This window comes from Dendrobates tinctorius, unplaced genomic scaffold (assembly GCF_039654945.1).
Source record: "Dendrobates tinctorius isolate UK_male_01 unplaced genomic scaffold, ASM3965494v1 ptg000116l, whole genome shotgun sequence".
Classification (NCBI taxonomy): Eukaryota; Metazoa; Chordata; class Amphibia; order Anura; family Dendrobatidae; genus Dendrobates; species Dendrobates tinctorius.
In genome coordinates, this window is record NW_027361784.1 from 32716190 (window position 1) to 32736679 (window position 20490).

Sequence of the window (20490 nt, forward strand, 5' to 3'; positions counted from 1 at the left end):
GTCAGAGGCCGAGATCTGCTGAGCGGCTGCCGAGGAGCGACATCTCTATAAAAGGAAGAGACACATGATGGAGGAAGAGGAAGCGCACCTTCCCCAGCAGCCTCACCCTGCTGCCGGGCACGCGGGGGTTAACGCTGGACAGGTGGGCGCCATGCTGCACAGCACGGGGGGAGCAGGCAACTGCATACAGAGCAGCCCCCCATTGTGTCCCCACTGTCAGCCATGGATGACTTACTACAGATTATCCATCATAGGCAGTGATCCAGGGGCCATGGGGGATTCTGAGGAGAGGTGTGGCGGCATTGCTCAGAATGTGACAACTTATATAGGACATGTCCCTAATCAGTTTACAGAACACATCCAGACCTCAACAAATGCAGATGAAAACCAAAGGAAATCCAGACTCCAAACCGGACCCTGAGTCCGACCACCTAAACTAATAACGACCCCCCAAAAACCGCCTCAGAGGTCAGATCAGACCCCGAAGCGAAGACCCCCATCCAGTCCCCCAAACCAATACAGACCCCAGATCAGACCTCCTAGACCCCTAAGCTAGTACACAACACAGACCCCAAAACTAATACAGAAACCCAATCGGACCCCCAAAACTTAAGCAGAGTGGAACTTTACCCTTAAGGCCTGGTTCACACTTCCATTGTTGGTGGACAGATGACATCCGCCAAAAACGAAAATTAACGGATCCGCCACCGTTGTGACATCTTGATGGATCTGTCAAAAAACAGGTGGGACGGACGACCGTCAGTCAAGATCCGCCACTAATGTAAGTCTATGGGGGGGGAAACGGATCCGCCCCCTTTTTTTGCGGATCCGTTTTTTTCTAAAATTGGCAGATTTTGACTGACGTCAAGAAACAGAAGTGTGAGACAGGCCTAACCAGACCGGATCTACCAACTAATACAGACTCATTAAACTAATACAAACCCCCAAACCAGAAGCCCCTGAGCTCAGACAGACCCTAAGACAAGATTCATTAAACTAATACAGTCCACAGACTAGAAACTCTTACTTAATTCAGACCCCAGACCAGACCCCCTTAGCTAATACAGACCCCAGACCAGGCCCCCTAATACAGACCCTAGACCAGGCCACATTTGCTAATTCAGATGCAAGATTAGACCCCCTTAGCTAATACAGACCCCAGACCAGGCCCCCTTAGCTAATACAGACCCCAGACCAGGCCCCCTTAGCTAATACAGACCACAGACCAGAAAACATTTGATAATACAGACCCAAGATTAGACCCCGTTAGCTGATTAAGACCACAGGTCAGACGCTAATACAGGAATGAGATTAGACCCCCTTAGCTAATACAGACCCCAGACCAGGCCCCCCTTGCTAATACAGGCACGAGAGTGCTTAAATATGCAGGTGAGGCATGAAACGAGTTTTACTGCAGGTAAGGGAATGGCCATTCCCACCCAGCTTTCTCGCTGTTCCAAAAACCCGGACCCAAAAATCCAAGCTCACTAAAAATTCCTGGAGTCTGCTTCTCCGGGTCCTACATCACAGAGGCTTCCACCTCAGTGACACAAACCTCCTGTCCAGGTCCTGTCCAGCTGCAACCTTACAACATACATGTTAACATTGTGGCTGCTATAGCTGTGCTAGATACCAACATCCTGCTCCAGACAAAACACACCCTACAAAAACCATTATTACCAATAGTGGCACTGTATTAGGCTGAAATAATATTGCTACACCATGACCATTACTACTATATGGTGAATAAGTAATGCTTTCACAGACCAAACTACAACGTGCAAATACCAACCTTTATACCATTATACTCCTCTATATACAACTGCAAAATAACGGAAGTGAACACCAAACTGTTACTATTAAAAAGACCATGATTACTGCCACATAGTGACCATATAGTGGTAGGTACCAGCCCATACAATGGATTACAGGCTAGGTATATGTATGATATATAGCTAACATCCTTTCTGATAGGTGTCATTCACGTTTCATCTTTTCCATCTGTGTCCGACCGCCATGCCGACCTCGATGACATTTGTCTGCAGAGTTTGTAACACAGGCACACTTTACTTTTCACATTTCCAGCACCGTCCCATTTCCCCACCTATTCCAAACCTACAGAAACTTCCCGTACTGCTGCTACCCCAATTCTGTGCTGTCCCATCAGTGCCCATTACCCCTAGAGTGCGACCTCCAGCAATAATACCCTCAGGGTTCGCCCTCCATTAATGTTCTTGACTGCCTCATCCAGTAATAATGCCTCTCCAGTGTCCTCAACAGTCATAAAAGCCCCTTAGTGCCACCTCAAGTAGTAATTTCCCATAAAGTGCCAACTACGGTAATGATGCCCCCTGACTGCTCACTACAGAACTAGTGACCGCTCCAGTAATAGTGCCCACTTCAGTAAGAATGATCCCTGAGTGTCCACTCCAGTAATGACCCCTGAGTGTCCACTCCAGTAATAATGATCCCCGAGTGCCCACTCCAGTAATAATGATCCCTGAGTGCCCACTCTAGTAATGACCCCTGAGAGTCCACTCCAGTAATAATGATCCCCGAGTGCCCTCTCCAGTAATAGTGATCCCTGAGTGCCCACTTCAGTAAGAATGATCCAAGTACTCACTCCAACAATAAAGACCCCCGAGTGCCCACTCCAGTAATGATGATACCCGAGTGCCCTCTCCACTAATAATGATCCCTGAGTGCCCCTCCAGTAATGATGACCCCTGAGTGCCCTCTCAAGTAATAATGATCCCCGAGTGCCCACTCCAGTAATGATGACCCATGAATGCCCTCTCCAGTAATAGTGATCCCTGAGTGCCCTCTCCAGTAATAATGATCCCTGAGTGCCCTCTCCAGTAATAATGATCCCTGAGTGCCCACTTCAGTAAGAATGATCCAAGTACCCACTCCAACAATAATGACCCCCGAGTGCCCACTTCAGTAATAATGATCCCCGAGTGCCCACTCCAGTAATGATGAACCGAGCGCCCTCTCCACTAATAATGATCCCTGAGTGCCCTCTCCAGTAATAATGATCCCTGAGTGCCCTCTCCAGTAATGATGAACCGAGCGCCCTCTCCACTAATAATGATCCCTGAGTGCCCTCTCCAGTAAGAGTGATCCCCGAGTGCCCTCTCCAGTAATAATGATCTCTGAGTGCCCTCTCCAGTAATAATGATCCCTGAGTGCCCTCTCCATTAATAATGATCCCTGAGTGCCCTCTCCATTAATAATGATCCCTGAGTGCCCTCTCCAGTAATAATGATCCCTGAGTGCCCTCTCCAGTAATAATGATCCCTGAGTGCCCTCTCCAGTAATAATGATCCCTGAGTACCCTCTCCAGTAATAATGATCCCTGAGTGCCCTCTCCATTAATAATGATCCCTGAGTGCCCTCTCCATTAATAATGATCCCTGAGTGCCCTCTCCATTAATAATGATCCCTGAGTGCCCTCTCCATTAATAATGATCCCTGAGTACCCTCTCCATTAAGAATGATCCAAGTACCCACTCCAACAATAATGACCCCCGAGTGCCCACTCCATTAATAATGATCCCTGAGTGCCCTCTCCATTAATAATGATCCCCGAGTACCCTCTCCAGTAATAATGATCCCCAAGTGCCCTCTCCATTAATAATGATCCCTGAGTGCCCTCTCCAGTAATAATGATCCCTGAGTACCCACTCCATTAATAATGGTCCCTGAGTGCCCTCTCCATTAATAATGATCCCTGAGTGCCCTCTCCATTAATAATGATCCCTGAGTACCCTCTCCATTAATAATGATCCCTGAGTGCCCTCTCCATTAATAATGATCCCTGAGTACCCTCTCCATTAATAATGATCCCTGAGTACCCTCTCCATTAATAATGATCCCTGAGTGCCCTCTCCATTAATAATGATCCCTGAGTGCCCTCTCCAGTAATAATGATCCCTGAGTGCCCTCTCCATTAATAATGATCCCTGAGTACCCTCTCCATTAATAATGATCCCTGAGTACCAGTAATAATGATCCCTGAGTACCCTCTCCAGTAATAATGATCCCTGAGTGCCCTCTCCATTAATAATGATCCCTGAGTGCCCTCTCCATTAATAATGATCCCTGAGTGCCCTCTCCATTAATAATGATCCCTGAGTGCCCTCTCCATTAATAATGATCCCTGAGTACCCTCTCCATTAAGAATGATCCAAGTACCCACTCCAACAATAATGACCCCCGAGTGCCCACTCCATTAATAATGATCCCTGAGTGCCCTCTCAATTAATAATGATCCCCGAGTACCCTCTCCAGTAATAATGATCCCCAAGTGCCCTCTCCATTAATAATGATCCCTGAGTGCCCTCTCCAGTAATAATGATCCCTGAGTACCCTCTCCATTAATAATGATCCCTGATTGCCCTCTCCATTAATAATGATCCCTGAGTGCCCTCTCCATTAATAATGATCCCTGAGTGCCCTCTCCATTAATAATGATCCCTGAGTACCCTCTCCATTAATAATGATCCCTGAGTACCCTCTCCAGTAATAATGATCCCTGAGTGCCCACTCCAGTAATAATGATCCCTGAGTGCCCTCTCCATTAATAATGATCCCTGAGTGCCCTCTCCAGTAATGATCCCTGAGTGCCCTCTCCATTAATAATGATCCCTGAGTACCCTCTCCATTAATAATGATCCCTGAGTGCCCTCTCCAGTAATAATGATCCCTGAGTGCCCTCTCCACTAATAATGATCCCTGAGTGCCCACTCCAGTAATAATGATCCCTGAGTACCCTCTCCAGTAATAATGATCCCTGAGTGCCCTCTCCATTAATAATGATCCCTGAGTGCCCTCTCCAGTAATGATCCCTGAGTGCCCTCTCCATTAATAATGATCCCTGAGTGCCCTCTCCAGTAATAATGATCCCTGAGTGCCCTCTCCACTAATAATGATCCCTGAGTGCCCACTCCAGTAATAATGATCCCTGAGTGCCCTCTCCATTAATAATGATCCCTGAGTACCCTCTCCATTAATAATGATCCCTGAGTGCCCTCTCCAGTAATAATGATCCCTGAGTGCCCTCTCCACTAATAATGATCCCTGAGTGCCCACTCCAGTAATAATGATCCCTGAGTACCCTCTCCAGTAATAATGATCCCTGAGTGCCCTCTCCATTAATAATGATCCCTGAGTACCCTCTCCATTAAGAATGATCCAAGTACCCACTCCAACAATAATGACCCCCGAGTGCCCACTCCATTAATAATGATCCCTGAGTGCCCTCTCAATTAATAATGATCCCCGAGTACCCTCTCCAGTAATAATGATCCCCAAGTGCCCTCTCCATTAATAATGATCCCTGAGTGCCCTCTCCAGTAATAATGATCCCTGAGTACCCTCTCCATTAATAATGATCCCTGATTGCCCTCTCCATTAATAATGATCCCTGAGTGCCCTCTCCATTAATAATGATCCCTGAGTGCCCTCTCCATTAATAATGATCCCTGAGTACCCTCTCCATTAATAATGATCCCTGAGTACCCTCTCCAGTAATAATGATCCCTGAGTGCCCACTCCAGTAATAATGATCCCTGAGTGCCCTCTCCATTAATAATGATCCCTGAGTGCCCTCTCCAGTAATGATCCCTGAGTGCCCTCTCCATTAATAATGATCCCTGAGTACCCTCTCCAGTAATAATGATCCCTGAGTGCCCACTCCAGTAATAATGATCCCTGAGTACCCTCTCCAGTAATAATGATCCCTGAGTGCCCTCTCCATTAATAATGATCCCTGAGTACCCTCTCCATTAATAATGATCCCTGAGTGCCCTCTCCAGTAATAATGATCCCTGTGTGCCCTCTCCACTAATAATGATCCCTGAGTGCCCACTCCAGTAATAATGATCCCTGAGTACCCTCTCCAGTAATAATGATCCCTGAGTGCCCTCTCCATTAATAATGATCCCTGAGTGCCCTCTCCAGTAATGATCCCTGAGTGCCCTCCATTAATAATGATCCCTGAGTGCCCTCTCCAGTAATAATGATCCCTGAGTGCCCTCTCCACTAATAATGATCCCTGAGTGCCCACTCCAGTAATAATGATCCCTGAGTGCCCTCTCCATTAATAATGATCCCTGAGTACCCTCTCCATTAATAATGATCCCTGAGTGCCCTCTCCAGTAATAATGATCCCTGAGTGCCCTCTCCACTAATAATGATCCCTGAGTGCCCTCTCCAGTAATAATGATCCCTGAGTGCCCTCTCCATTAATAATGATCCCTGAGTACCCTCTCCATTAATAATGATCCCTGAGTACCCTCTCCAGTAATAATGATCCCTGAGTGCCCTCTCCATTAATAATGATCCCTGAGTGCCCTCTCCATTAATAATGATCCCTGAGTGCCCTCTCCATTAATAATGATCCCTGAGTGCCCTCTCCATTAATAATGATCCCTGAGTACCCTCTCCATTAAGAATGATCCAAGTACCCACTCCAACAATAATGACCCCCGAGTGCCCACTCCATTAATAATGATCCCTGAGTGCCCTCTCAATTAATAATGATCCCCGAGTACCCTCTCCAGTAATAATGATCCCCGAGTGCCCTCTCCATTAATAATGATCCCTGAGTGCCCTCTCCAGTAATAATGATCCCTGAGTACCCACTCCATTAATAATGATCCCTGAGTGCCCTCTCCATTAATAATGATCCCTGATTGCCCTCTCCATTAATAATGATCCCTGAGTGCCCTCTCCATTAATAATGATCCCTGAGTGCCCTCTCCATTAATAATGATCCCTGAGTACCCTCTCCATTAATAATGATCCCTGAGTACCCTCTCCAGTAATAATGATCCCAGAGTACCCTCTCCAGTAATAATGATCCCTGAGTACCCTCTCCAGTAATAATGATCCCAGAGTACCCTCTCCAGTAATAATGATCCCAGAGTACCCTCTCCAGTAATAATGATCCCAGAGTACCCTCTCCAGTAATAATGATCCCTGAGTACCCTCTCCAGTAATAATGATCCCAGAGTACCCTCTCCAGTAATAATGATCCCTGAGTACCCTCTCCAGTAATAATGATCCCTGAGTACCCTCTCCAGTAATAATGATCCCAGAGTACCCTCTCCAGTAATAATGATCCCTGAGTACCCTCTCCAGTAATAATGATCCCAGAGTACCCTCTCCACTAATAATGATCCCTGAGTACCCTCTCCAGTAATAATGATCCCTGAGTACCCTCTCCAGTAATAATGATCCCTGAGTACCCTCTCCAGTAATGATGACCCCTGAGTACCCTCTCCAGTAATAATGATCCCTGAGTACCCTCTCCAGTAATAATGATCCCAGAGTACCCTCTCCAGTAATAATGATCCCTGAGTACCCTCTCCAGTAATAATGATCCCAGAGTGCCCTCTCCAGTAATAATGATCCCTGAGTGCCCTCTCCAGTAATAATGATCCCAGAGTACCCTCTCCACTAATAATGATCCCTGAGTACCCTCTCCAGTAATAATGATCCCAGAGTACCCTCTCCAGTAATAATGATCCCTGAGTACCCTCTCCAGTAATGATGACCCCTGAGTACCCTCTCCAGTAATAATGATCCCTGAGTACCCTCTCCAGTAATAATGATCCCAGAGTACCCTCTCCAGTAATAATGATCCCTGAGTACCCTCTCCAGTAATAATGATCCCAGAGTGCCCTCTCCAGTAATAATGATCCCTGAGTGCCCTCTCCAGTAATGATGACCCCTGAACAGTGCTTACTGTAGCGCTACTTCCCCTGCGGCCGTCCATGTGGTACTGATGCGGCACACGGATATCTCTGGTACCGACCTCAAGCTGTGTCTTACAGTAACAGCCGTGTCTATGAGATTATTTTTTTTTTCCCTGACTGATTTGGAAAACTGCAGCATCACTTCTTTCAGGGTTTTTTCAGCGTATTTGCAGCATTTTTTTTTCACCCATAGGAACCAATGAGTAAGTGCAAAAACGCAGATTTTGTTGAAAAAACCTTAAGGAAATTGTGTCATGGTTTTTCGGGGGCACTAAACTTTATCAACATACAGCAATAAAAAAAGCAGTAAAAAATTAAGGAAAAACTAAGCAAAATCTGCTTTTGTAGGCTGCTTAAAGTTTACATAAAACAAAGCGCAGCCAAAAAGCAACGTGTGAACATGGCCTTTCCATAGTTTTCTGAGTTGTATTTTGGTGAGGCTTTGATGTGTTTTTTATACTTGAAGTACAAGATGGAGTGTAGCAATTAGGTGCCTGTGTGGGCACGTTCCCCCAACAAAAACCTGTCCAAGGTTATGTTCATACTAGGTGTTTTTTTTTCAGTGGTTTTTTTTTTTTCTGCTGCAAAATCTGCTCTCCTGGCAGGAACGATGCAGAAAAAAAAAATCAGGTTTTCGTGCTGCTTTTTGGTCTCTTGTGTTGATAAAAGTTTAGTGCAAAAAATATCATTCTATTTAATCAGGTTTTGTCACAAAAAACACTGCAAAACCTGATACCTGCGTTTTTTTGGTGTGGATTTTCAGCACCCATTACTTTCAATGGGTGCAAAACACTAAAAAAAGCTGCACAAAGCCTAGTGTGAACATAGCCCAACAATGATAAATCATAAAACACATGTAAATGAGTGGGAGTTTTTATGAAAATGGTTTTGCAGATTTTTTGAATATGGATTTTGACAATGAATCTGCACCAAAAACCACATAAAAAAACTGTGTGAACATGCCCCCAGCAAAGTGGATGGGATTAGTAGAAATTTTATGCCCACTGCAATTTTTTTGGGAACGGATCTGCGGCGTGTTTCAGATCTGCAACATGTGATTTTCTCTTGCGGGTACGGAATGTTTCCTATAGACTTACGTTAGAGGCCGAAATCCGCGGCTACAAACACTTGCAATCTGCATATGAATTCTATCAATCAAAGCCAGGAAGTATCAAAAACAAAGCAACTTTATTTATAACACGACACACCAAAAAAGGGACGAAAATTTGCGGTCAAAATTTCGAGAAGGTTGTGTGCACACGGTGCGGATTTTGCTGCGAATCCACTGCAGATCCGCCAGCAAGGTACAGTATAATGTTAACCAATGGATTTTAAAAACTACAGTGCACATGCTGCGGTTTTAAATCCACAGCATGTCAATTCTTTCTGCGGATTCCGCTGCAGTTTGACACCTGTTCCATTGTCCAGGTGGCAAACCGCAGGCAAATCCACAGGTAAACCGCAGGTCAGTTACCTGCAAATCCGCACTGTGTGAACACTCACCATTAAAGCGCAAACTCAAAAACCTCATTTATTTAATGTTTTCACAAAATCCGCGACATCAAAACTCACTAACGTTGCGTTCCCTTGATGACTGTTTGACGGCTTTAAATGCTGCATATTTCGAAAAAAAATGCAAATAATCCATTTTGCTTAATGGGCGCAGAAATGGTGCGGAAAATTTGCAACATGGAAAAGTTCATTGTGGGAGCGTAGCCTTAAGGGTTTATTCCGATTTTCAGGTGACGATGGAATCATTATCACAAACACATGGAATTCACTTGATTTTTTTTTTTTTTTGCACTTTATAAATAGCAAAATTGTTTTTTTTGTATGTAAATAGTAGAAAAGAAAGGCGTCAAACCTCGCTGTAAAATCAACGGAAGCATATAACGCTTGTCGCGATGGGACTTGGACGTGGCCACTTGGCGCCATAATGGTTTCCCACAGCGTCAGAGACGTCTGCGTAGTTCTGGAATATCAGACAGACCTCATTATGGAGAAAGTAATGGGTTAATGGTAGACAAGACTTAATTAGAAAAACCTGGACCTCTCAGAACCCCATAGTGTGCAGGTGAGGAAAGGCCGGGTGATATGATTGAGGCTTTATAACCCTGCTGAGAGTAGTTCTCCTCACCACACAAGGACACAGGCAGGCGATTTGTGAGAAGAGGAGTAATGGCTGAGAAGATGAAGACTCATCTGAATGTGGTCATCATTGGCCATGTGGACTCTGGGAAGTCCACCACCACTGGGCACCTCATCTACAAATGTGGGGGCTTTGACCCCAGGTCTCTGGAGAAACTGGAGGCTGCAGCAGGACAGGTTAGTAAGGAGGTGATCACCTCTTGGGTGGGAGTGTGGGGTCTTCTACAGGTTTGATGAGGTATTGAGATGTGGACTCCAAGGAAAGGGGAGAACTTGTCATCAATGTAAGTTAGGATGCTGTGGACCCCAGTGTGAGGTACCAGAGCTGGCTATTGATCTGCTTACAGTATTGACCTAAGTCTTGCTGATGTGATAATATAGTACATGCAGTCTTGACTCTTGGGCCATGTTCGCATGTGGTTTGGGTTTTTTTTTTTTTTTCCTTTCAAAGATGGTGTCCATGAGATCTCGCTAATCTTGTAGCTGGTGCTGTGTGAACGTAGCCTAATGTGAAACCACAAGGTGCGTGTGTTAAGCTAAAAGCTATTGTAATGAGCGCAATATTTGGCAGTGGCTCTCTCTCCTTCTGCCTGCTGTCATACAGTGAACCTTCAAAAGTGGAAGGAAGCAATGAAGGCTCCTAGTCAACGACTGCAAATGTCTGTCTAGTAAGTTGGTTATTGTAACTAGGGTTTCTGCAGCACCACCAATGGTAGATTGGTTCTTACAGCTTCCTGTAATGGGTGCCCCTTCTACTCATTCTAGATTCCCTATATTGTTAATGGTGGTGGGAAGCCTAGTAATGTGTCCGATGTCTTGCTCTAAGCTCCCTCACTATTGTAGGAAAGTTCTTCATGCGCTCTCATAAATTGCTTCTGTACAAGGTCGTCTAATAGCGGTGGCCATGCTATATCTTCCCGTAGATCGGCAAGAGCTCATTCAAGTTTGCGTGGATCTTGGACAAGTTGAAGGCGGAGAGGGAGCGAGGGATAACCATTGATATTTCCCTGTGGAAGTTCCAAACCAATAGGTTCACCATTACAATAATTGATGCCCCAGGGCATCGAGACTTTATCAAGAACATGATCACTGGCACATCCCAGGTATGTTGTGGCCTAGATGTGGTAAGTCAACGCCCCAGATGTGTCACTTTTTTGCCTTTATGGCATTCCCTCATAAAGCTGCCATGTAACTTGGATGCCACTCTGCTGTCTTGTTACTGTGTAGCTTAATCAGTAAGCCTTTAAGGCTCCGTATTAACCGGACAGCAGTGCACAGACTAGCTTGCGGCTCTCCTGACTCGAGCATGACAGCTTAATGTATTTCTATGTAGTGGTCCACCAGCCCATGCCCTGCGTTCAGACTAGACATCTGTGTCTGTGCTCTTACGGGTTCATATTCTCCAATGGTCTGTTCTTATTTCAGGCGGATGTGGCTCTTCTGGTGGTCTCTGCAGCCACTGGTGAATTTGAAGCTGGAGTGTCCAGAAATGGTCAAACCAGGGAACATGCACTACTGGCCTACACCATGGGTGTCAAGCAACTCATTGTATGTGTAAACAAAATGGACCTGACAGATCCTCCATACAGTGAGAAGAGGTTTAACGAAGTGGTAAGGAATGTGACTATGTACCTAAAGAAGATTGGCTACAACCCAAATACTATTCCCTTTGTACCAGTGTCAGGATGGACTGGAGAAAACATCTCTTCTCCAAGTCAGAAGGTAAGTCAAGGTCTAATTCTTAAGGTTTGTCTCAAAATACGCCTGCCACTTGATTCCTCTTGAGTTCTGGTAAACACTAGGGACATGTTGACTTATTTGGCCCTCATTTGTGGAAATCTGCGTCAAAGAGGCATGTGAAGTCTTATTTGTCATGCTAAAGACTAATCTCTAAAACTTTTCTTTTAAACAAATCTTTGGCATTATCAGATGTTGCATGATTCTTGGTTAAGGAATATCCACTTAATACTTCCTGTATCGTGAACAGATGGGTTGGTTTAGAGGATGGAAAGTGAAACGAAAAGATGGCTTTAGTAAAGGACAGTCTCTACTGGAAGTCATGGATAACCTTGTTCCTCCAGTGCGGCCTGCCAACAAACCCTTACGACTGCCACTGCAAGATGTATACAAGATAGGTGGTAGGTGGCCTGCTGGCTTCTGATGCTGCTATGACCTATCTGTAGCTAAAATATTTAGACTGGCAAACTCTAATCCAAATTGCTGTTAACTATTTAAAATGATGTTTCTGATCACTTCAGGGATTGGCACAGTGCCTGTGGGTAAAGTTGAGACTGGCATACTTAAACCAGGCATGACTATCTCCTTTGCACCATCAAACTTCAGTGCCGAGGTGAAATCTATAGAGATGCATCATGAGCCTCTGCAGACGGCATTTCCAGGCTACAACATAGGCTTTAATGTCAAGAACATTGCTGTGAAGAGTCTGAAACGTGGAAATGTTGCTGGAAACTCCAAGAGTGATCCTCCAACCGAGGCCACCAGCTTCACTGCCCAAGTAAGCAACATCCTGAACTCTTAAAATCGGGGTAGCTCTCGAAGTTGGTTAAATTGTCTGTCTTTGTACTGGTAGGTCATCATTCTGAACCATCCTGGCTTCATCAAAGCTGGTTACTCTCCCGTCATAGACTGCCATACTGCACACATCACATGCCGGTTCTCTGAGCTTCAGGAGAAGATTGATCGTCGGTCTGGCAAAAAGCTGGAGGACCATCCATATCAACTGAAGTCTGGAGATGCAGCAATTGTAACGCTGAAACCCATTAAACCCTTTGTTGTAGAGCGGTTCTTTGATTACCCACCTCTAGGTAGGTGTATCTTTTTACTTCATACAAAAGCTGTGTTGGGTGGCCAACATCTATTCTTCGGTATCCAATGGCTTGCTTTCTGATTTCAGGACGCTTTGCTGCCCGGGATTTGAAGCAAACGGTTGCAGTGGGTGTTGTAAAATCGGTGGAAAGAAAACTGAGCAGCCTGGCCAGGAAACAAGTCCCAAAGCCAATCCTGGTGAACTGAAGACCATTCCACCTTGACATATTGAGCATTCTTTAGTTTCTATACAATCTTGTGTATAGTCTGTGGCTACTTCTGCCACAACAGTGACGTAAACTGTTGCTTTATGTTTAAAATGATTCATATTAAAAGCATGGAGATGTAGACACTAGTCTCGGTTTAGTGTCCTGTCCATGAGGGCTGTAAAGGTTGCAATGGAATCACTGGACTGGTGTGACTGGCAGAATCTTCCATTACTTGTCTGACCAAAGATGCCATCAAGCTGCTTCATGCAGTCCAGATGACCACCGTGTGTGTAAGTGTCATCTTAAGCTCTTTAAACCACAGGTTTGACAACATTTTTGTTCCTGGAACTGAGAGGTTACGGACCAATCTCAAAACATGACTAATGACAAGCAAATGAGTTTGCAGGACCAAGGTTCAGCTAGACAATGATGTTGCAGCAGGCCTACAAATGGGGAGAGGTCCCAGAGATTCCAGCAGGTTAAGATGGTTTGCTGGGTTCCTGTCTCACAGCCACAGAAAGCTGATGGACCAGTATTGTACCTAAAATTATGTAGATCTATGCCTTTCATTATGACCTAGAACTGCTCAGGATTGGAGGCTTTGTGGCAAATCCTAGAGTAAGCCTTGTTGGTAACTCATTCTACTTCAGGAGCCACTTAATGGTACTACCGTCCTTGTAGAGTATCCCACCTTCTGCCACATCTTCTCTGGGTCTGTAGGTTCTAACCCAAGTGCCACACTACCTCCTTGCACACTTTAACTGTCCAGTGTAGATTGGAGACTTAATGTACACTCTGCAGTTCTACATGGTCTAGCTACAAAGTGTTTTTAGGCAAAACATGATCCTCTCAGAAAGCGTTCTGGCCCACAGACTTGAGGCTGGCTTGTGATTAATACATGGACATATCTCGTGTATAAATCAGCTGGATTACTACTAGCTTATGGCTGCATAAAAAAAATCAGTCCAGTCTTATTTGCGATGGGCTCCTTCACCAATGGGGCAGGGCTCACAGGATTCTGTCTCTAGCCTTTTCTGCCTGGCTACCCCTTTGACTGGTCACCTTACAGAACACATGGGATTTCTGCCCTGACCATCATACGCTTGACTAGGAAATTAAGGTCCTAACTCATTGCCCAAGCCTAGGTGATGTTTGTTTCTTTATTTTTGTCAAACTGGGTGGTGTCAAAAACAACGTTACAAAAATGAACTGATCCTAAAGGGTTTTACTTAGAACAGTTTTTTTTTTTTAATATATCCTTTAGGATCAGTTTATGTTTATAACATTGTGTTTCTTGACACCACCCAGTTTGCCAAAAAAAAAACTGTTCTATGGTAGAACAGTCTTGGGCTTTTTATTGCCACCCCCCCCCCCCCCCCCCCCCATTTTGCCTCCTGATATATTTTTTTTTTTTTTTTTTTTTTTTTTTTTAAACATTGATGCATCTTCCATGTATTATACATTTAAAGGGTCCCCAGACTCCAAAGAATCTCTGCAGGTTTGTGCTAAATAGAGTAACATAATGTAGTGGAGTCCCTGATCCCAGTGATGTCACTTACTAGGCTGTATGCTGCAGTTTTGATTTCCTGCTGATGAAACCAGTGATTTAACAGCACAGGACTAGGTTTCCTGAGCGTTCTGGTCTGACCCCAGCAGATTGTATAGTGAAAAAGCTGCCAATAAGCAGGGTTTTATGCAGCTCCACTAGATCTACAGCAGAGGAAACCTGGCTCTCACAACTGCTACACCCAGTGATCTGACACATTGCTGGAATCAAGGCCTCTGTACCTACATCATGCTGCTGTCTGATTCCTTTTAACCCCTTAACTTTTTTTTTTTTTTTTTTTAATTCTGCTCCCCTTCATCCCAGTGCCTAACTTTTTTTGGTCAATATGGGCTTTTTTTTTTTTTTTTTCTCTTCTGCAGAACGAGTTGTACTTTTGAACACAACTGGTTTAACATTGTGTACAGGAAAATGTGAGAGGGGGGGGGGGGGGGGGGGGGGGAGTGAAATTCCACATTACTTTAAAAAATATGTTCAATAAATAATATTGACCTTCCATTACGATTCCCCAGGTCATTAGAAGTTCATAGACACCAAACATGTCTAGGTTCATTTCTTAACTTAGTTTGATTTTGGTGCGCACGGTGCACCGTCAAAAGTGCGCAGCACAGGTCAAAGCGCAACTAGCGCACGGCCTGCGCACGATCTGCGCACCCTATGCTAAAGATAGGGTGCGCCGATCGCAGGCGGCGCTACAAGCAAGGGGCGGGCACGCCGGGCAGAGAGCCGGATCGGGGGCGGAGCTACCCCCGGCCATGTGCGCGCTGAAAATGCGCTAATGTGAAACCGGCCTTAAGAGGTAAAAAAAAAAAACTTGCAGACTTTTTTTTTTTTTAAACAATCATGTCTGGGAAAGGTGTACACTCACTGCCAGAGCCCACATCAAAGGGAGGGACACGACATGCACTGTACATGTACGACCCATGTTGTGAAGGGGTTAATTGCAATCTGATTCACAACATGAGAACAGATACTGTTCTGAGTCCCTATCTGGGAAGTTTGTTTTTTTTTTTTTTTCTTTTAACAGGTTGTAAGGATCAATTAAACCATATGAGGTATGTCTACAATAAAGAGAATTCAGCCTTATAAGAGAGGTGTTGGTAAGTTCTCCTCATTGGAAATATTCTACACGTTGAGCTTAGCAGGGGTGCAGTGTAAAGAATAAGGGATATCTCCAGGTGTAGCATTCATAGCAGAGTGGACAGGTGCCCATGGTTCTAAGACATTGTGATTGCTAAGGCACGGTGCAGAAGTCCCCTGAAATATCTGTGTAACTCCTTGTGATTTGCTCATTCTTAAACAAAATCTCCCCAAATTCTGATTCCCATTTCATAAAGATTTTTGGTGGAAAAGAGAGCCCCCTAGTGGTGACACAACAGGCTGCAGATGATGTGGATCCTATCAAGGTGTCATTACATATAATTTTTTTTTTTTTTTTTTTTAGTAAAAACTTCATTGTTGTTGAGGGATGCTTGAAATACTACGCACAGACTATCCTCCCAAACCTTGAGCCTACCTTAAAGTGTTTGTCTAGGATTAGAAAAAAAAAAACACACCCCCCCCCTATAACTGAACGGGGCAGAACTGCAGTGCCACACACAGCCTGTAATCTGGACTGATGTGGTTCTAGGTCGGAATGAGATGCACTTGGTTTAGGTTGAACTGTATCATTGCCTCCTTTTCTTGGAGTTGAAGAATGGGTTGTATGAAGCCTCTTGGTAAAACATATTTGGTGGACGGTGACAGCAAGAGGATGACAAATCCAGGAGCACAAGTGGTGTAAAGGGCCACACAAGATGCCAATATTATATACACTGCTAAAAAAAACCCACAAAACTGGGAATACTAAAATACCACATCCTAGATATCACTGAATGAAATATTCCAGTTGCAAATCTTCATTCATTGCATAGTGGAATGCACTGAACAAAAATGATCAATGTAAATCCAAATTAATATCCCATGGAGGTCTGGATCTGGAATGATACTCAAAATCAAAGTGGAAAAATCAAATGATGCTCAGTAGTGTGTGTGGCCTCCAGGTGACAGGCAGCAGGGTGGCTCAATGGATAGCACTGCAGCCTTGCAGCGCTGGAGTCCTGGGATCGAATCCCACCAAGGACAACATCTGCAAGGAGTTTGTATGTTCTCCCCATGTTTGCATGGGTTTCCGCCCACATTTCAAAGACATACTGATAGGGAATATAGATTGTGAGCCCCATCGGGGACAGTGATGATAATTTGTGCAAACTGTAAAGTGCTGTGGAATGTTAGCGCTATATAAAAATAAAGATTATTATTAGGTGCCTGTATGACCTCCATACAACACCTGGTGTTGGTGGTGAGAAGACCTGGATTACAGCATCTGCCAAACTTCTGGACATTCTGTGGTGCAACGTGGCATTGGTGAGAACCCAGGGCCCGCTGCACCTGCATATGGTTTCACAATGGGTCTGAGGACCTCATCTCAGTAGTTAATGGCAGCCAAGGTACCTGACCCACTGGTGAACCTGCTCTCATCCGTGACAGGAAAATTTAGAATCAGCCAAGCTTGTTTTTCTCTGGCAAATGCCAATCGACCTGCATGATGTTGGGCTGTAAATACAACACCCACTGGTGGATATCAGGCCTCATGGAATACATTTCTGACAGTTTCAGCAGACACATGGATGTTAGAGGCCAGCTGGAGGTCCTTGTGCAGGGCTCTGGCACTGCTCCTCCTTGCACAAAGGTTGAGGTAGTGGTCATACTGCTGTGTTGTTGCCCTCCAGCCTCCTCCACATTTCCTGGTATACTGGTCTGTCTTCTGGTATCTGCTTCATGCTCTGTACACTGTGCTGACACACAGCTACCCTTTTTGCTAGGGGTGAAAGCAATAACAAAATGTCAAAGTGAGCAAAACAATAGCCAAAAAGGATAAGAACACAGAAATGGTCTGTGGTCACCCTCTGCAGAACCCCTCCTTTATAGGGGTTGTGTTGCTACTTGCCTATCTTTTCTACCTATTGTCTGTTTCATTTACACAACAGTAGGAGAAACTGATTCACAATCATTGTTGCTTCCTAACTGGACAGGTTGATTTCACAGATGTGTGATTGACTTTGAGCTACATTGTGTTACTTAAGTGTTCCCTTTATATTTTAAGCAGTATACACAGGAGCTTATCCCAAAATTAGAATATCATCAAAAAGTTAATTTATTTCTGATCTTCAATACAAAAAGTGAATCTCCTATATTCTATAGAGTCATTACACACACAGTAATCTATTTCACGTGTTTATTTCTGTTAATGATGATTATGGCTTACAGCCAATGAAAATCCAAAAGTCATTATCTCAGTAAATTAGAATCCTTTATAACACCAGCTAGAAAAATGATTTAAAATCTGAAATGTTGGCCTACTGAAATGTATGTTCAGTAAATGCACTCAGTACTTGGTCGGGGCTCCTTTGTCATCAATTACTGCATCAATGCAGCGTGGCATGGAGGCGATCAGCCTGTGGCACTGCTGAGGGGTTATGGAAGCCCAGGTTGCTTTGATAGCAGCCTTCAGCTCGTCTGCATTGTTGGGTCTGGTGTCTCTCGTCTTCCTCTTGACAATACTCCATAGATTCTCTATGGGGTTAAGGTCAGGCAAGTTTGCTGCCAATCAAGCACAGTGATACTATTGTGTGTACACCAGGTATTGGTACTTTTGGCAGTGTGGACAGGGGCCAAGTCCTGCTGGAGATTGAAGTTTCCATCTCCAAAAAACCTTGTCGGCAGAGGGAAGCATGAAGTGCTCTAAAATTTCCTGGTAGATGGCTGCACTGACTTTGGTCTTGATAAAACACAGTGGACCTACACCAGCAGATGACATGGCTCCCCAAACCATCACTGATTGTGGAAACTTCACACCAGACCTCAAGCAGCTTGGATTGTGGCCTCTCCACTCTTCCTCCAGACTCTGGGACCTTGATTTCCAAATGTAATGCAAAATTTCATCTGAAAACAACACCTTGGACCACTGAGCAACAGTCCAGTTCTTTTTCTCCTTGGCCCAGGTAAGACACTTCTGGCATTGTCTATTGGTCATGAGTTGTCTGACACAAGTAATGTGACACTTGTAGCCCATGTCCTGGATACGTCTGTGTGTGGTGGCTCTTGAAGCAATGACTCCAGCAGCAGTCCACTCCTTGTGAATCTCCCCCAAATTTTTGAATCCTTTCAAGGCTGCGGTTATCCCGGTTGCTTGTGCACCTTTTTCTACTGCACTTTTTCCTTCCACTCAACTTTCCATTGATATTCTTGGATACAGCACTCTGTGAACAGCTGGCTTCTTTAGCAATGACCTTTTGTGGCTTCCCCTCCTTATGGAGTGTCAATGACTGCCTTCTGGACATCTGTCAAGTCAGCAGTCTTCCCCATGATTGTAGCCTACTGAAACAGACTAAGGGACCTTTTTAAACACTTAGGAAGCCTTTGCAGATGTTTTTTGTTAATCATTCTAATTTACTGAGATAATGACTTTTGGGTTGTCATTGGCTGTAAGCCATAATCATCAACAATAACAGAAATAAACACGTGAAATAGATCACTGTGTGTAATGACTCTATAGAATATGAGTTTAAAAAAAAAAATTAACTTTTTGATGATATTCTAATTTTGTGAGAAGCACCTGTAGAACTAGAGTTAAGAAAAAGAATCCTATCCTGGTCCACTGGCCAAGTCTGCGGCTGCCAGACCAGAGTTCTGCCGAGCTCTTACTTGCTGCCGGTGTGTCTCACTGCATTACGTTGTGGCACGATGGGCCTATTAATCAGAACAGGTGTCAGGGACGCTTCCATGTAGAAGGTTCACAGGATTCTAGCTCAGTGGCCACTGACTAAAGATGGACCTCTGGACTAAAGTCCTGTGACTCTTTTGCTCAACTCTGTGTCTAAAGCATGGTAGATGTTCCAGATTTAGATTTGGCGTCCATGATTTATAAGTTACACCTCTTCCCGAAAATCCTACATTATTTTTTTTTTTTTTTTTTACTTTTCTTCTTATTTTGTAGGTCAGGCTATGAGTCCCTTTGTGCCAAACAACTTTCCCCCATATTTTGCGGCGTCTCATAACAGTTTCCAAACTGATTTATATTTCAAAAACTTCCACTGAAAACAAGTAGCAAACAAAACTTTGTGGATTTTTTTTTCTTTTTTTTTCTTTCGCCTTTCAAGCTCATTTCCAAATTATATTTTTATTTTTTGTATTTTAGGAAGAAAGCCTGACTTTTAGTAATATCTTTCATTATTTGCCAGGTATTTATATTTTATTTTTTTTGTTCCTTACAAGCTTATGAAATTTTTTTTCTTTATTTTAAAGCATGAAAACAAACACAATTTTTTTTTTTTTTTAAACTTTTTATCACTTTAAACATTTTTATTAATTTAAAATATGGAATGATTAATAAAAATGGGCTTGAGACTTTGCGTTAAAAACGGTATTACTGTACCATGTTCTTAAATTACTCAGAAAGGTAAACTCCCCCACAGATGGAGAGGAGAAGCTAAGGTCCTACTAAGTCTCATTTCCTTCAGGTGGGTCCTTTCCATGACGCGGTGGCTCGGAGGGTATTGCTGAAATACTTGAAAAATAAGTTTTTATTTTTTTATTTTTCCCTCTCTCCATGCAAAGTTTGATAGACTTGATCATCACTATTGGCAATTCGGCGGCCAAATTTATTTATTTCTTTACCCCCCCACAAATTGTTACATTAAATCTGCTTGAATATTTTGGCCAGGGAAAAAAAAAAAAACAAAAAAAAACCCAGTATAAATAAAACAATTGTATATGCAGAAAATATGTGCCATTAAAATACCCCTAAAAATGGTAATAAAATTTAAAAAAAAAATATCTTAGAAGTGCACGGAAATTAGAAAAGGTAAAAAAAACAAAACATTTTTCTTTCTAGGTACATTGGAAAAAAAAAAGACAATAAAAAGGAAACACTTCTACA

The 20490-nt window shown here is 43.8% G+C and overlaps 1 protein-coding gene across 2 annotated transcripts; it reads left to right on the plus strand.

The window, feature by feature from the left end:
- Positions 1–2: 2 nt before the first annotated feature.
- On the plus strand, positions 3–13085 carry LOC141101316 (elongation factor 1-alpha). Of its 2 annotated transcripts, none has more exons than XM_073590327.1 (7): positions 3–142; positions 10835–11014; positions 11337–11633; positions 11899–12049; positions 12170–12426; positions 12502–12736; positions 12826–13085. In XM_073590327.1, exons 1-7 carry the CDS (start codon positions 65–67, stop codon positions 12942–12944), a joined length of 1317 nt encoding a protein of 438 aa, XP_073446428.1. In that variant the 5' UTR covers positions 3–64; the 3' UTR covers positions 12945–13085. The 2 variants fall into 2 exon arrangements, with proteins under 2 accessions (XP_073446428.1, XP_073446427.1); XM_073590326.1 differs by lacking the exon at positions 3–142 and adding an exon at positions 9891–10088.
- Positions 13086–20490: the final 7405 nt, after the last annotated feature.

Bases quoted from the DNA above. Each gene is read 5' to 3' on its own strand.
- LOC141101316 (XM_073590326.1), top strand. From the start codon at position 9,942: ATGGCTGAGAAGATGAAGACTCATCTGAATGTGGTCATCATTGGCCAT. The intron at 12,427-12,501 runs GTAAGCAACATC...TTGTACTGGTAG, and splicing joins CCACCAGCTTCACTGCCCAA to GTCATCATTCTGAACCATCC. The intron at 12,737-12,825 runs GTAGGTGTATCT...TTCTGATTTCAG, and splicing joins CTTTGATTACCCACCTCTAG to GACGCTTTGCTGCCCGGGAT.